A 15,123-nucleotide genomic window follows, 5' to 3' on the forward strand; every position below is an offset into this window, starting at 1 on the left:
TACCTGTTTCACAAAATATCTTTTCAAAATCATGTAAATATGTATCTGATGTTAGTCTCTGAATCTAAATTTCTCTCTGAGTCTGGAGGGCAAATCTTGTGAATCCATTACGAGGAGATGACTGGTGTTGAAAGGGAAACTGTGCTGAAAACACAATCATGATTTCAGAGAGTTGATGTGCCTGAACTGTAGCTCAGCTTCTGCATGAAAGCTATTTTGAATCGTTTTCCCCCTTCAAAATGACATGTTCTAACTTCTCTTCTGTCAAAACTTCTGGATTCAAGCTCCTCATTTCTATCAAAAGTCCCCCTTGGTTGCCATCTAATTTAATTTTTAACCCTTTTCTTGGTGAATGGGCAAATCCAGATGGGTCGTGACAAAGGAACATATCATCACCACCACGCTTGGAGGTTCCATTTTGCTGCCCTTGGTCAAAGTTCCCATCAACTGCTATGATCCTCTCTGCTTTAAGTAACCTTTCCTTGTCAAAAACTGCAAGAAAAAATTATTATAAGCGACACTTGTGAATCAGTTTCATTGACAAATACTTCCAAATCTTCCCTTAAAAATCTGGTCACAATACAAATTCCCAAAGTAGGTTGGCAGATCACACATGTGTACATTATGAATTGGATATTTCCACACATAATGAAAAGCTTGAAATACTTTCAGAGAAAAAGTTTTTTATGGTAATTAGTTCTCCATACATATATGTGTCAACTTCAGACTGCCCCAAATAAAATCTTATAATTAGCACTCTGGTCAATGCTGGGTAAAGAGTGTAAAACTATGAAAGTCAGACGTAGAACCAGCTTAATTTGGAAAAAGATTAGACAGAGTCATGAAAAGACAAACCAACTTGGAGATTTGTTCTTTGGTGCACCAAAATGCTACTACATGTATTACCAATGTGTTGCTGTCTTCAAACCAAACTGTGAGAACCACTGACCATGTACACTTCATTCTATTGAACTACACTTTTCTTTCCCTCTCTTTTGTCTTCAAATTATACGCCCCCCCCACTTGGGGTCCACTTGCATCCATTGTATTTTTTCTTTGATATTTTCCCACCTTGCATTCCCTTGTTGTTCAACCACGCCTTTCACGAAGTCCCCTTGTATTACCCTTTGCCCCTTCATCCAGCTTGCAGCTTTCTTTTACATTTACATTTATTTCATTTTTCGGGATGCATACAATTTACAGCCAGGAAAGTTACATGTATATACAAATACAAACATTACAAAGGGACATAATCAATAAAAAAAATACACAATATCCACTTAGCTCCCGATGGATTGCCTAAAAGAAACAAGTTTCTGTCGAGAGGCTCTCCAGACTAATTGGATTATAGAAGTCTATGTATAAATATTAGTGTAGCATATGAACAGGGACATGATTTTTCAAATAAAATTCGTAAGATCTTGACATGACATGTAAATATTAAACTGAACATAATGTTTGCAATTAAAAGGAGAATAAATAATTGAAGTAAGTAAAATTAAAGTGACCAATTTAGATAGTAAAATGAATATGACCTTTCCTTCTGTCCTCCTGCATTCATCCATCCTGGTTGATTCTCTGTTTGCTTGTTTGTCCCTGTCTACTTGTCATTTTGCCTTTGAGAAAGATTCTGCTAGGATTGAAACGTCAGGCCCTCCATATTTGGAGATTGATTCTATATGCTTGACTGTGCCACAACCCCCAACTTCAACACATGCATGCAAGTCAACAGCCTGTAGTAGGGCTACAAAAACTAGACTTTGGCCATGTTCGAAACGGGCTTCCAGAGCTACGGCTAAGTCTATTGCCTACGCGTCTCCAGGCATTTCAAATGGAGCAAAGACCTAGACCTAGCTCTAGACAAGAGATTCATATGCAGCCTCTGCTTAGGTAATATAATGCAACAGCTGGCTTACTTCTGAGATACGCAAGGAGTCGAATCAGATGCCACCACCTGCCAAAATTAAAAGTGAGATTTGATGCACACATGATCATACATGGATGTCAGTAATTTCTATTAATAAAGGGTTTAGGAAGCAAAAAGCCAACGGACAATATCATAACACACTTCTTGGTCATAACTGAGGTACCATCTTTTTCTTAAAACTTCAGTCTATAGAAAAGACGATGAGGAAAGTAAATGAGTCATGGGCGAATATCCCCAGGGATGGGGGGAAGTGGCGATTACCAATAAAATCATCCACCTCCCCCCCCCAACTTTTTAAGTCACCAACTTTATGTTGTGCACCTGTAGCTAACACCTCCACGCTTGTGTCACAATCTCACCTGGAATGGAAGCGGTGCTGAGCTCGATGGTGGAATGTAAAATCATCCCCCTACATGCGACTAGAAATCTTCGCCCATGTAACGAGTCATTAAAAATGTTTGAACGATGTGGTCTTTTTTTCACAAAACAAACAAAATTCCATGTTGTGGTCTCCTGTTGTGTTCATTGGGAAAAACAAATGACTCTTCAAGACAGCAAATGTACCATATGAAATAAAATCTGGTTTGGAATGTTCACATTATGCAGTAATAACTGGAAAAACAAAAGAAAGATGTTATGGCTGTTTGATGTATTGAGAACCAACAGGAACATGTAAGATACTGCAGGTGACAGACGGCATTGGGCAAAAAAAATGACAGCTTTTGATTTGCATCCTATGGACATTTCATAACAAGTTACAACTTACGTACCACGTTCGACTCTGTTTCTTGCTGCAGTCATCCAAAAACTGAGAGCAAAGCAAAGGAATGAACAAGTCAAATTATTTCAAATCTCGAAGTTCGGATTTTAGATCACACCGGAGGATGTGTGAATACAATCTCACAGTTTGAATACACAGAGAAGAGAAAAATGTGTCCATTTTGGCGATGGAATATAGACGTCAACCTGGATGGCATCCAGAATTCACCAGAGCCTGTTTAAACTTGCTGTGTTACGACACAGGAAATCCCCGGTATGAAGTGGTTTGGAAACAAGTCATCAGCTACTAACTTCAGTCTCGTATCACTTTAATTTTTACCTTTACTTTGGTCTGGTCAATCTTTGTGAGGATTTCCCACTCTTTATCTTGGAGTGCCCTTTCTGCCTTTCCAAACTTTGCGACCTCGCAGAGCTCATCCACGGTATCTTGGAGATCGTTCAGCTCCTTCACAATTGTCTGGTAAGTTTCCAGCTTCCAGTTATGATTTTCACTGAGAAGGAAAAGAAACTTGTATTTCATCTTTAAAGTATAATGTGACTTTTAAACAGAGTGATTCATCTTGTTGGTACTGCAGTACATACTTCTGGTACTGAGATTAAGATTTACATATCTGAAAAATTGTTGAAGCATTCTATAAGGTTGACATTTTGTTTTAGTTGGTAGCCATATGATGGAAACCCACGATTCGAGTGCATGCTAAAGTGGATACTTTTTATCATTTATGTTTCAACATAGACAAAAAAGTTTGAAAATTCACCAGCTTAGTACGGATGGCACATCATGGTGTTTATGGCAATGGTAAGATAGAGTGGTGGTTATCGGTGCGTTGTACATGGACATTGTTTGCCATGAGTAGGGGAAATGACAGACATATAGCTCCGGTCAGTCTCAAGAAAGTGCAAGGCATGAACTTACCATTTCCAGTTGTGGACAATAATACGGGCGATTCACAATAATGCGCCACTAAGATTTTGCAATACGCTGGCCAATCATAACGCGCGAACTTTGTCGACCATTTCCAAATGCGCATTGGGTCGACAAATTTCGCGCACTGTGATTGGCCAATGCGTTGCAAACTCTTGGTGGCACACTATTGTGGAACGGCCGTATTCCCAGAAGATATACAATAAGGGTTTAAAAACAACTGCCGTTTGGAAACAGATAATCAGACTCTGCTGATGATAGCGGTGTACGGTGAAATGCATTGATGACCTTCCACGTTATCTACCATGCACTGTGGTAGAACAGTGACGTCATCAGTTCACGGGGCTATTTGAAGATGAGCCTTTTGCCTTGGAAACAATCTGAATACAGGAGGATGCGTTATGCATGCACTGACCATTCGCCTATGATCCAATTCCAAGATAGAATCCTCTTGCAGTCACACTTCTGAAGCAGGAACCAGCGGGCCGCTTGCATGGTCGCCTCTTTCACTGCATGGGTTTGTTTACCAACTTCCTTTGTCCTCTTGGCCATATGCGAGGCATACTGCTGCTTTTCAACTACTCGGGGGAAACAAAATTCACAATCCAAATACATCTTTAGCCATACATTACTTAATAATGCTGTTAAAATACTTGTATACTTTTACTGGTCCAAATCATAAGCCAGTAATGTTCCCACATCCTTCAAAATCCACCAGATTTGGAGGATTAAGAAAGACTGAGAGCGGAAGGCTTGGGGAATTTCAAGCTCCTCAACTAGCACTTTTAGATGAGACTTGACACCTTTAAAAGGGTGAACAACAAACACTGTGCCATTGGTTTGCTTAGATTCAGAATGGTTTCTTGTAAGAATTTCTATAGAGTTCATGCTACACAAAGTTTTACTAATAAGCCAAGATGTTGCAATTTGGACTCAGGAAATTTAATTTAAATTCTAAAGTAGATCTTGATCTTTGGAGGTGTTTAAAGGCATTCCTCCTGGAAGCAACCCCCAAAATACGGCACAAACACTGTCATTTCTGGTTATTACGTTGACTTGACTGACAACTGAACAAAACCTACCATCACCTGCCCGCTGGTAACACCTGATGGCTTTCTTCCACTGTTTTTCTTCACAATATTTGTCACCTTTCCTGATCCACTCCTCGCGCTGTGACTCTTCCTTACTTGAAGCTGTATAAAAAAAGATCATTACAATAAGAATCCTTACCATGCTAAGTCCATACACTGACTGTGTTAATAACTTGCTCCTGTGCCGCATTTGATTGAGTGCGCAAAATGTCTCACGCTTATGATTTCCAACCCCGGAGGGGGGGTCCAACAGATGAACGGATGTGACTTGCGTTTACTTGGGGATGGCGAAAATATTCAAACAAGACTCACCAGCTTTATTCGTAGACGTAATCTGTTCCTGTTGCTTCGTTTTAGCTGTTGACAGAAAAAACATACACACACACATCCACCAAATTAGATTTAAATGCTTTGTGAAAATCGACCAAACCTTTCCACAAACATGGAACAAGTGTTGCTCCCTCTTGCTAAATAAATTTTTCTTCTTCTTGTAACCTCTAACTTGGGACCGACGAATTCCTCGGGACCAGGTTGCTCAAGTATGTGATTTCTTCCTTCCAGGAAAACACAGTGAAGACATGTCTCCATGGGTCCTAAGCTGGACCAAGCGAGGGCGCAATATTCCTAGCAACGGAGGCTCCTTTGGTGGTAACTGCGCATCGCTGGCTCACGCACTATGAAACGCAAACGTTGCAGTCACATCGCTACCAACAAAATGAACACTCCTCATTAACGTGGCTCTTATAGACCGACGAGGGGATGCTTAGGCTTAAGATGGATACTGCACCATGCCAAAGAATTTTCAACCAATCACTAGCCTAATGAAAGACATTTGCACATTAATCTCACCGTGGGCTCAAATGGAACAGAAAAAAAGAAACTGAATGTCCTTTTGGGCCACTCGCATTGACAGTGAAAGCAGAATGACAGTAAGTACTTTTAGATCTCGGAAGATCTGTTTGAAATCTACACATTTCTAATGTACAGCAGAGTAGGGTGGAAACAGTTTTTATGGATGGAAAGATTGAACTTGAATAAGTAACATCTCAATTTGTCAAATTGAAATTGTAAAAATGTTTGCTGAAAAAAAAAGGCGATCAATCTTGCTAATCAGTCTTCTGCAGTCTGAGACTCAAATGGGACTCACCAGGCACTGCATTTTGGGCCCCGTCTCGTTCCTGTTGCTTCTTTTCAGCTGCTCAAAGAAAAAGAAAACAAAATCAATTTTCCCAGAATATACATATCAGACACGATGCTGTTGTTTTGGCAAGCAGAATAAAGCATTCAATCTGTCACTTCATGAAATTTTTCTTACCACTGCTTTCACAGGCATTTTCCATTTGTATACTGCACATTGTTTTGTCCTCATGTTTTTGTCTGGTCTTGCTTATGCTGCTTTAACCCTAAAAGAGGCGGGGGAAGGGAGAACCTGCCCCCTCTACATTTTTCCCGCATTGCATTTTTTTTCAGGAGTTGAGCCTTTCGGAGTTTACAGAGTAACTCTTTGCAGTCATTTTGACACCAATTTTGTGCAAAATTGGATATGCCGTTTTTGTGCAGCACACAGTTTTCTGAGATAGTTTGGCCAAAAATGTACACTTTTTCCACTGATGTGCTCAAAGCACCCCGGTTGACACGCATGTAGCCTTGAACTTCAAATGACCATGACAGCAAAACTATACATCTAATTGACTTCAAACTTCACAACTTTTAATGAGGTGTGTTGGCACATGCATGTCAAATTACAGCACAATTGAGTTCGCGGAGGGGGGGCAGAAACCTTGGATGGTTTTCACAAAGGCAAACCAACATAGTTTCTTGAGCATTTTTCCGGTTTTGGATTATACACACTCATAGGCCTGTTAGTCATCCAAGTATCATTGAAGATGTACCGTGTGCGGCAAGCTCTCTGCACTTCTCTGCTGCCTTCCAACAGTTGTTCTCAATGTAGTAGTTGGCTCTTTCAATCCATTCAGATGGGCTGGAAGATTTTACAAATCCTCTGTCACACCCTGAAAAGACAAAGCAATGTATCATGTCTGATGGTTTTTTTTTTACATTACACGGAGTCGCATCTCATCGTTGTAGCATAGAATTTTGGGGTGATTTTCAACACAAAACTTTTAAAAAGTGCGTTTTGGATAACAAGTGACCAATTTCAAATCAAATTTTGTTTGGGAATAAGTGGACGACCAAGTCATTCTAATACTTGTCCAACCAAGCCTTGTGTAACTTGAATAGACAGAGAGATACTCAGGAATCACCCTTTGTTAAATCTTCAGGTCTCTTCACTTCTCCCAAACCATTAGAACAAAGTAGCTCAAACATCGGCGCTCGTTTTGTCCTGTCTTCATCAAAGATCCAGACCTCATTTCGCGCCCTCGTGATGGCAGTGTACAAATACTTAAGCTCTGAATTAAGTACCTGTCATGTGGGATAAAAAGGCAGAGCCCAAATCAAGTTACTGCCAAACAAATAAGCAGATCTGTGAAAAAAAAAGAAAACGCTAAAAATCTCAACATCCCTCACCTGAACTTGAAATGTGTTTAAAATAAAAAAGTTGACATGACTGAGTACTCCTTCAACCTTTCCTTTGAGAAAAGCCAAAATATAACTCTAATATGTACCAGACATAATTAAATTGAACCAAATGCTCCTTTAAATATCATGTTAAATACCATTTTATCCCCCTTGCTTAAAAAGTAAAATTAGCGACTTAAACTGAAACTTACTGTAATTGATTGCTCGAGTAAACAGGAGGCAAGTTTAATTTCATTCTGAAATGTCAATGGGAAAGAAACTACTTCCACAGCCCAGTAGCGTACTTTAGTGACGGCATGCTTCTATTAAATCAAGAATGGTACTGCCACAAACCTTGTGCTTATCAGGACTGAAGTCCAGACCATGTGGCCGCTTGGTAGGCAACAGCCAATCAAGTTCAGTTTCCTTCAAACCTTTCCTATGCTGATCATGAAGGTTACCGAGTTGGAAACCAGTGACTACTTGCCATTCCCTGTCTGCCTGCAACACATGCACAGTATTCAACATTTCATCTTAAAAAACACACATACATGTACACACAAGTGTGTATTTGCCCGCAACTGGGGACCCCCTATTGTTCCTCTTTTGTTTGTTCCTCTTTTGTTACAAGACCACCCATATGTTTTGTACACAGTTGTCAATCGGGGACCCTCTGTCAATCGGGGACCTCATTGTCCTCTATTGTTCAGGGTCCCCAATTGAATGCAGAAACAAACTCAAGAGCACCAGTACATGTCACGTTTATGCATTCAAGCCCTGGTTCATGTATTTATTGTCAGGAGTACACACACCTAATTTTCATCAGAATGTGTACAATCCCGTGACAGTACTTTCTTCATATGCCACACACAGGGTGGCATGGAGAGACAAGTCATGATGTGTACAGTAGCACCATACATGTATATATCCTCTGTAAGTCGGGATTATTGCACCAAACGTGGGTGAACTGAAAGCAATTGGTTATACGTTGAATGTGTTTTCAACCAAAAGGGGCCAAAATGCCCTCGTATCTCGAGTTAAGAAAAGCAAATGGCAGATAAGTGATCAGAGTCATGCCACCACAGCGATGGAAATTGGACACCTGTTTTCTCTTTCAACTTTAAGAATGGCTTCGCAATAAAACTATCTAAAACTTTAAGGCCAGTTTATACTTCATGCGAAAGCGAAGCAAATTTGACATCACGAAAGATTTGCAGCGGAATTGCGCTGAAGTTGAAATGTGTTCAACTTTTGCGCATCCATAGTGCGAATATTTGATTTGACGTCGCAATTTCACCTTCGCATAAAGTATGAACCAGCCTTAAGTTTAGCAAATGTTTGGGTACAGAGCTGTACTCACAAGTGAATCTTTGAAGAAGTTGTAGAGTAGGACATCATTAAACTCCAATCCTTTGGCTTCACTTATGGTCATAACGACGCCCTTGGCTAGCACTTCTGGTTGTTTCGCTGAATCATCGGCAACCAAAATCACCTGTTGAAGGTACAAACTCTGTCACTTTAAAAACTACATTCATCTCAAGTGGTAAATCATACCTAGCGACTTATATTGTAAAGTCTGAAACTTACTGAAATATAAATTTAAAAATTCAATAATGTGTGGGGTATCTTTGGTTGACAGGCTGTCAAGTCAGGAGTTGGGAAGGAGAGTGGCTGTGGAGGGGATCGGCATGGTGCTGAGGAGGCATAGACTGAGGTGATTTGGTCATATGAAGAGGATGGACGATGCCAACTGGGTGCAGAAGTGTACCGAAGTAGTTGTGGGTGGGCCCCACACCGGCTGGTCGACCTCACAAGACGTGGCAGAGCTCCGTGTCATATGACAGGCAACTTCTTGGTGTCAACGCGGGGATGCAGTGGACAGAGAAGAGCGGAGGAAAGCCAGAGCAAGAAACCAGGCCAACCACGAACACATTGGACAATGGCCTTTAGACCAAAGATGATGATGACGATCATCATGGAGATCAAATTTTATTACAATTTAAAATTTCCACATTCGTGTACATAAACATCACGTGACATATGACATTGTTAGTGGATGTGCAAAGGAGAGTTTCATTCTCAAGTTTCAGCTGCTCAGATCAGATTATTCCCTGGAAAATGTCTTGAATCAAAACAACTCTATGATTTCAGTTTAAATATAGAGACAGGGTCATGATTTACAATTAGGGTTGATGATGGACAAAGATTTGTGCTCAAGATTTTCTCAGCCGCTGAGAGCACATATCACACTAGTAAGGTCCCATTCCATCCTTATGAGTGAAAATGTTGTGAGGGCGGTATCTGACAGGATTTGCAGACTGATTCTGAATCTTAATCAGTAGCCACAACTCCTCCATCCCGGACATTGAACTTTCCTACGAATGATTTCCCTTTGTTTGTCTTTCACTGTCCCACAGCTGCAATACGAAGTGCTGAATCAAAACATCCAACAAGTTTGTTTTATGTCAATTTTCATTTATTTAACCAGGGTACAGTCCTCTTGGCCACCAATGAACGGTTCTCCATAGGGTGCATTAAAACACAGCTAGGTTTCCACAAACCCTGGACATCACCACCAACACAACAAGAGTTCGTGACAGAGCATCTCATTGTAATCGTTTTTTTAGCTTTGTAAACACTCACCTGGTCAGCACCGAACTCAATCTCAGATGTCTCGTCATCCTCACGTTTCCTCAGCAGCGATGGAAGATCACGGACATTGCTGGACCCCAGAATCACAGGAAGTGGGCCGGCAAACAATCCTTGGTCAGGCACCAGACGATCAAAAGACAAGGGGAAAAAGTGGCTCATCAGTTCCAAAACAGCAGCAGCCAAGTTCAGAATTCCTGCATGGAATAAGGCAACATATGAAAGGTGAGACCCAAAACTTCTTTCCAATGATTCAAGGCACCAGTCAGAGTTTTCGGAATATTTAAGGAACTTATTTGATGTTTGACACCATTATCACATACTGTCATGGTGATTAGGGCTGTGCCGAATATCTGAATATTCGATTAATTGTTGAATAATATTTTTTGATTTTGAATATTCGAATGCAAAAATTCATGAAAAGGAAGGGAAATTTTGTCTTTTGTTTTAAATGAGAAAAATTACACTATCGAGGCTTGTCTCAAGCAGGTTCAAATGAAAAGCATCATAAATCTCACAACGATTTAAAAAGTTAATTATTCATTAAACAATTTAAAAGGAATAGAAATTTTTTACAGGGCAAGAAGTCTTGTTCATCTTTTTAATCTTAAATCAGATAATTTAAAGATCGTTTAAATGCTCTCCAAAATAATTATAGTACCATTTCATAATCTTTCCAACCAAACTTATCAACAGTCAATAGCAGTAAACAGGGTTGACAAGAGTGAAACTGAAACATTTGCAGAAATACAAAAATTCCAAAGAATTTGTTCCTCTATATCTACACAATTGTTGAGCTGTGTTATAATAACGTTGATTCATAACTCGTTCAATACATAGCTCGGCAGATACGACTTACCAGAGTGAGACCTGTAGTTGATTGTGAGATGGTAGACTTTCTTGGGGACAGTCGCAGCCGTGGGCTTGCCGAGAGCCTTGGCAGACTTGTTAGCATAATGGAAGAGTGATTTTAGATCTTTGAATCGGAAGGCTACTCCTCGCATGATGCACTGGGCAGTATCTCCTATAAAACCAGAACAAAGTGAACCGTTGAATGCTTGGCATGCCTACCCAGAAGTGTGTTGGTATCAAGTTGACGCTGATCAGACCTTGTGAACCCACAATGATTTGACAACAATTTGAAAAAAAAATTGTGGTCCATTATTTCAACTGCCTTGTGATTTGTGAAGCACATGAAAACCTGGGCAAGGGGCTATTGAGCATACAAATTATGTACTGATGAAGGCTGCACAATTTTGGATTTTAATACTCCTCAGTCCTCCAACAGGTGAAGGATTGAGGAGGGTAAGGGTTAATAGACATAGTGTTAATACTTTAAAGCTAACATTGCCAGACAGTGGAGCTGCAGAATGTGTCATTTAGTACCAAATTCAAATGTGGGATTTGGCCAATTCTAGGAAAGAAAATGTGAACAGCTGGAAATCTGTCCTTTCAGTTGATGGTTGTCATAGTTTTTTAGCTTAAAAGCATTGACTTCTCCAGTACAATTTATTACTCACCTGTCAAGAAGAGTGAATTTGGATCCTGGGAACACTGTATCAGCAGAGCCAACTCAGCCTGAGTGAAGTCTTGAGTCTCGTCTACATAAAACTCATGGATGGCCCAATCAAGTGTCTTGACGTCACACAAACGACGGTACACATGGAACACAAGGTCTCCTTCATCAAAGCGATTCTTCTGCTGGATCTCACGCTGAGTTAAGAAACAGACCACACACCAAACCAATCCTTAAAAGGTGTCTTCAAATAAACAACATTACAGCCAGAATAAAAACAACAGAAATGAGATTATTGGTGCTATACAAAAAAGAAAAATACAACCATAGATACCGTGTACAACTTGAAGATGTTGTAGATTTGTTCCCTGTCTGTGGTAAAGTTTGGTGCCATCTTTTTACCAAGATCCAAGTACTCTTCAAGGGATAGATATCCAGGATCTGATTGTAATGCCTCAAAGGAGCCTGCATTGGAAATACAAACAAAAATAAAGGCTTCAATAAATACCAAAGACATCGTGATAACTTGAAAAAAGTGAATAACTAAACATTTTCCTCAGTGACACTAGAAAATGGGAAGCAGTAGCACATGCAGCCAGTACTGTAGACAAGTTCAGGAGTGAGTCCCCCGGACAAAAGAAGGAAGAAAGTTGGAGACCCCGGACAAAAGAAGGAAGAAAGTTGGAGACCCCAGACAAAAGAAGGAAGAAGGTTGGAGTCCCCAGACAAAACAAGGAAGAAAGTTGGAGTCCCCCAGACAAAACAAGGAAGAAAGTTGAAGTCCCACGGACAAAACAAGGAGGAAAGTTGGAGTCCCTGGACAAAACAAGGAGGAAAGTTGGAGTCCCCGGACAAAACAAGGAAGAAGGTTGGAGTCCCCCGGACAAAACAAGGAGGAAAGTTGGAGTCCCGCAGACAAAACAAGGAAGAAAGTTGGAGTCCCCCGGACAAAACAAGGAGGAAAGTTGGAGTCCCCGGACAAAACAAGGAAGAAAGTTGGAGTCCCCCGGACAAAACAAGGAGGAAAGTTGGAGTCCCCGGACAAAACAAGGAAGAAAGTTGGAGACCCCGGACAAAACAAGGAAGAAAGTTGGAGTCCCCCGGACAAAACAAGGAAGAAGGTTGGAGTCCCCCGGACAAAACAAGGAGGAAAGTTGGAGACCCCGGACAAAACAAGGAGGAAAGTTGGAGACCCCGGACAAAACAAGGAGGAAAGTTGGAGACCCCGGACAAAACAAGGAAGAAAGTTGGAGACCCCGGACAAAACAAGGAAGAAAGTTGGAGACCCCGGACAAAACAAGGAAGAAAGATGGAGTCCCCCGGACAAAACAAGGAGGAAAGTTGGAGACCCCGGACAAAACAAGGAGGAAAGTTGGAGACCCCGGACAAAACAAGGAAGAAAGTTGGAGACCCCGGACAAAACAAGGAAGAAAGTTGGAGACCCCGGACAAAACAAGGAAGAAAGTTGGAGTCCCCGGACAAAACAAGGAGGAAAGTTGGAGTCCCGCGGACAAAACAAGGAGGAAAGTTGGAGTCCCGTGGACAAAACAAGGAGGAAAGTTGGAGTCCCCGGACAAAACAAGGAAGAAAGTTGGAGACCCCGGACAAAACAAGGAAGAAAGTTGGAGTCCCCCGGACAAAACAAGGAAGAAAGTTGGAGTCCCCCGGAGAAAACAAGGAGGAAAGTTGGAGACCCCGGACAAAACAAGGAGGAAAGTTGGAGACCCCGGACAAAACAAGGAAGAAAGTTGGAGACCCCGGACAAAACAAGGAAGAAAGATGGAGTCCCCCGGACAAAACAAGGAGGAAAGTTGGAGACCCCGGACAAAACAAGGAGGAAAGTTGGAGTCCCGCGGACAAAACAAGGAGGAAAGTTGGAGACCCCGGACAAAACAAGGAAGAAAGTTGGAGACCCCGGACAAAACAAGGAAGAAAGTTGGAGACCCCGGACAAAACAAGGAAGAAAGTTGGAGACCCCGGACAAAACAAGGAAGAAAGATGGAGTCCCCCGGACAAAACAAGGAGGAAAGTTGGAGACCCCGGACAAAACAAGGAGGAAAGTTGGAGACCCCGGACAAAACAAGGAAGAAAGTTGGAGACCCCGGACAAAACAAGGAAGAAAGTTGGAGACCCCGGACAAAACAAGGAAGAAAGTTGGAGTCCCCGGACAAAACAAGGAGGAAAGTTGGAGTCCCCCGGACAAAACAAGGAGGAAAGTTGGAGTCCTGTGGACAAAACAAGGAAGAAAGTTGGAGTCCCCCGGACAAAACAAGGAGGAAAGTTGGAGTCCCCGGACAAAACAAGGAAGAAAGTTGGAGACCCCGGACAAAACAAGGAAGAAAGTTGGAGTCCCCCGGACAAAACAAGGAAGAAAGTTGGAGTCCCCCGGACAAAACAAGGAGGAAAGTTGGAGACCCCGGACAAAACAAGGAGGAAAGTTGGAGACCCCGGACAAAACAAGGAAGAAAGTTGGAGACCCCGGACAAAACAAGGAAGAAAGTTGGAGACCCCGGACAAAACAAGGAAGAAAGTTGGAGACCCCGGACAAAACAAGGAGGAAAGTTGGAGACCCCGGACAAAACAAGGAGGAAAGTTGGAGACCCCGGACAAAACAAGGAGGAAAGTTGGAGTCCCCGGACAAAACAAGGAGGAAAGTTGGAGACCCCGGACAAAACAAGGAGGAAAGTTGGAGTCCCGCGGACAAAACAAGGAGGAAAGTTGGAGACCCCGGACAAAACAAGGAAGAAAGTTGGAGACCCCGGACAAAACAAAGAGGAAAGTTGGAGACCCCGGACAAAACAAGGAGGAAAGTTGGAGTCCCCCGGACAAAACAAGGAAGAAAGTTGGAGTCCCCCGGACAAAACAAGGAAGAAAGTTGGAGTCCTCGGACAAAAGAAGGAAGAAAGTTGGAGCCAGAGTCAAAGAGAAGGGTGAAGACAAATCTGAAGCTAAGATTCTAGAAATGTTACAAAAATGTTCAAGCAGCGTTCTGGAGTCTAACATCCAAGTCTGCGCTGTTGAAATTCAAACCTTTCTTCATGACTTGCACATTCAAATCAATGTCTCAAAACCTGGACTTATCGTAATGCAGAAATCCAAGTTAAAATTCTGTTCATGGAGGGGGGGTGGGCTGAGAATTCACCCTTGATGAATGATGTAATCTCCATCCAAACCAATGTCGGGTGGCACTTCAACTTCTGTTTATTGATACGTGGCCACAGCTCATTGGCAAAGACTTTGTAGGTGACCTCACTCCCTGGAGCAAACTTAGACCTCTCCACTGTTTGACCTCTGTGGTTTCTATGCCGTCGACCTGCAGGTGTACAAGCTATGGAACATAGAGGAGAAAAAAAAATGTACTAGGAATCAGGAGTAAAGTCTGCGAAGTTGTCAGACACAACCCTCAAAGATGCTCCTCACTTTACCAGATTTTAGAGGAATTTGGGGGATTGAATTTTATTTAGTAAGGTGAAGCCCACTACTATATGATTCTCCTTAACAGTTACAATTCAAGAAACAAGTCACCAGTTTTCTGTTTAATGTTGATCTTTGGAGGATTCCAAATGAGTAAGGGAGTTGAAATTAATAGGGTTAGTAAAAATGACACTGACATTGTTCCTGGTGCCTTCAACTGTTTGAGTTTCCCAACTAAAAAATATTTGGGCCAAAACCAAGATGGCAGCTAATATAATTGCTTACATTTTATTGCAAAGTT

At 41.6% G+C, this 15,123-nt stretch overlaps 1 protein-coding gene across 7 annotated transcripts in view; it reads right to left on the bottom strand.

The window, feature by feature from the left end:
• LOC110976598 (TPR and ankyrin repeat-containing protein 1-like) overlaps positions 1-15,123 on the bottom strand; it is a 39,364-nt gene that overhangs the window by 16,997 nt on the left and 7,244 nt on the right. For 5 of the 7 annotated variants that reach the window (XM_087140787.1, XM_087140788.1, XM_087140789.1 and 2 more), the window contains exons 9-25: positions 14,551-14,736; positions 11,743-11,873; positions 11,413-11,605; positions 10,752-10,916; positions 9,887-10,089; positions 8,604-8,735; positions 7,598-7,744; positions 6,988-7,147; positions 6,616-6,735; positions 5,871-5,918; positions 5,036-5,080; positions 4,715-4,825; positions 4,048-4,210; positions 3,027-3,198; positions 2,698-2,735; positions 1,917-1,954; positions 397-492 (exon numbers count right to left, since the gene is read on the bottom strand). In XM_087140787.1, coding sequence (XP_086996913.1) covers positions 397-492; positions 1,917-1,954; positions 2,698-2,735; positions 3,027-3,198; positions 4,048-4,210; positions 4,715-4,825; positions 5,036-5,080; positions 5,871-5,918; positions 6,616-6,735; positions 6,988-7,147; positions 7,598-7,744; positions 8,604-8,735; positions 9,887-10,089; positions 10,752-10,916; positions 11,413-11,605; positions 11,743-11,873; positions 14,551-14,736 — 2,148 coding nt within the window. Of the gene's footprint in view, positions 1-338; positions 493-1,916; positions 1,955-2,697; positions 2,736-3,026; positions 3,199-4,047; positions 4,211-4,714; positions 4,826-5,035; positions 5,081-5,870; positions 5,919-6,615; positions 6,736-6,987; positions 7,148-7,597; positions 7,745-8,603; positions 8,736-9,886; positions 10,090-10,751; positions 10,917-11,412; positions 11,606-11,742; positions 11,874-14,550; positions 14,737-15,123 lie in introns of all 7 variants that reach the window. The other 2 variants (XM_087140790.1, XM_087140791.1) reach the window with 2 other exon arrangements.

This window comes from Acanthaster planci, linkage group LG09, assembly GCF_054643075.1.
Source record: "Acanthaster planci isolate LZ-2023a linkage group LG09, COTS_SCS, whole genome shotgun sequence".
Classification (NCBI taxonomy): Eukaryota; Metazoa; Echinodermata; class Asteroidea; order Valvatida; family Acanthasteridae; genus Acanthaster; species Acanthaster planci.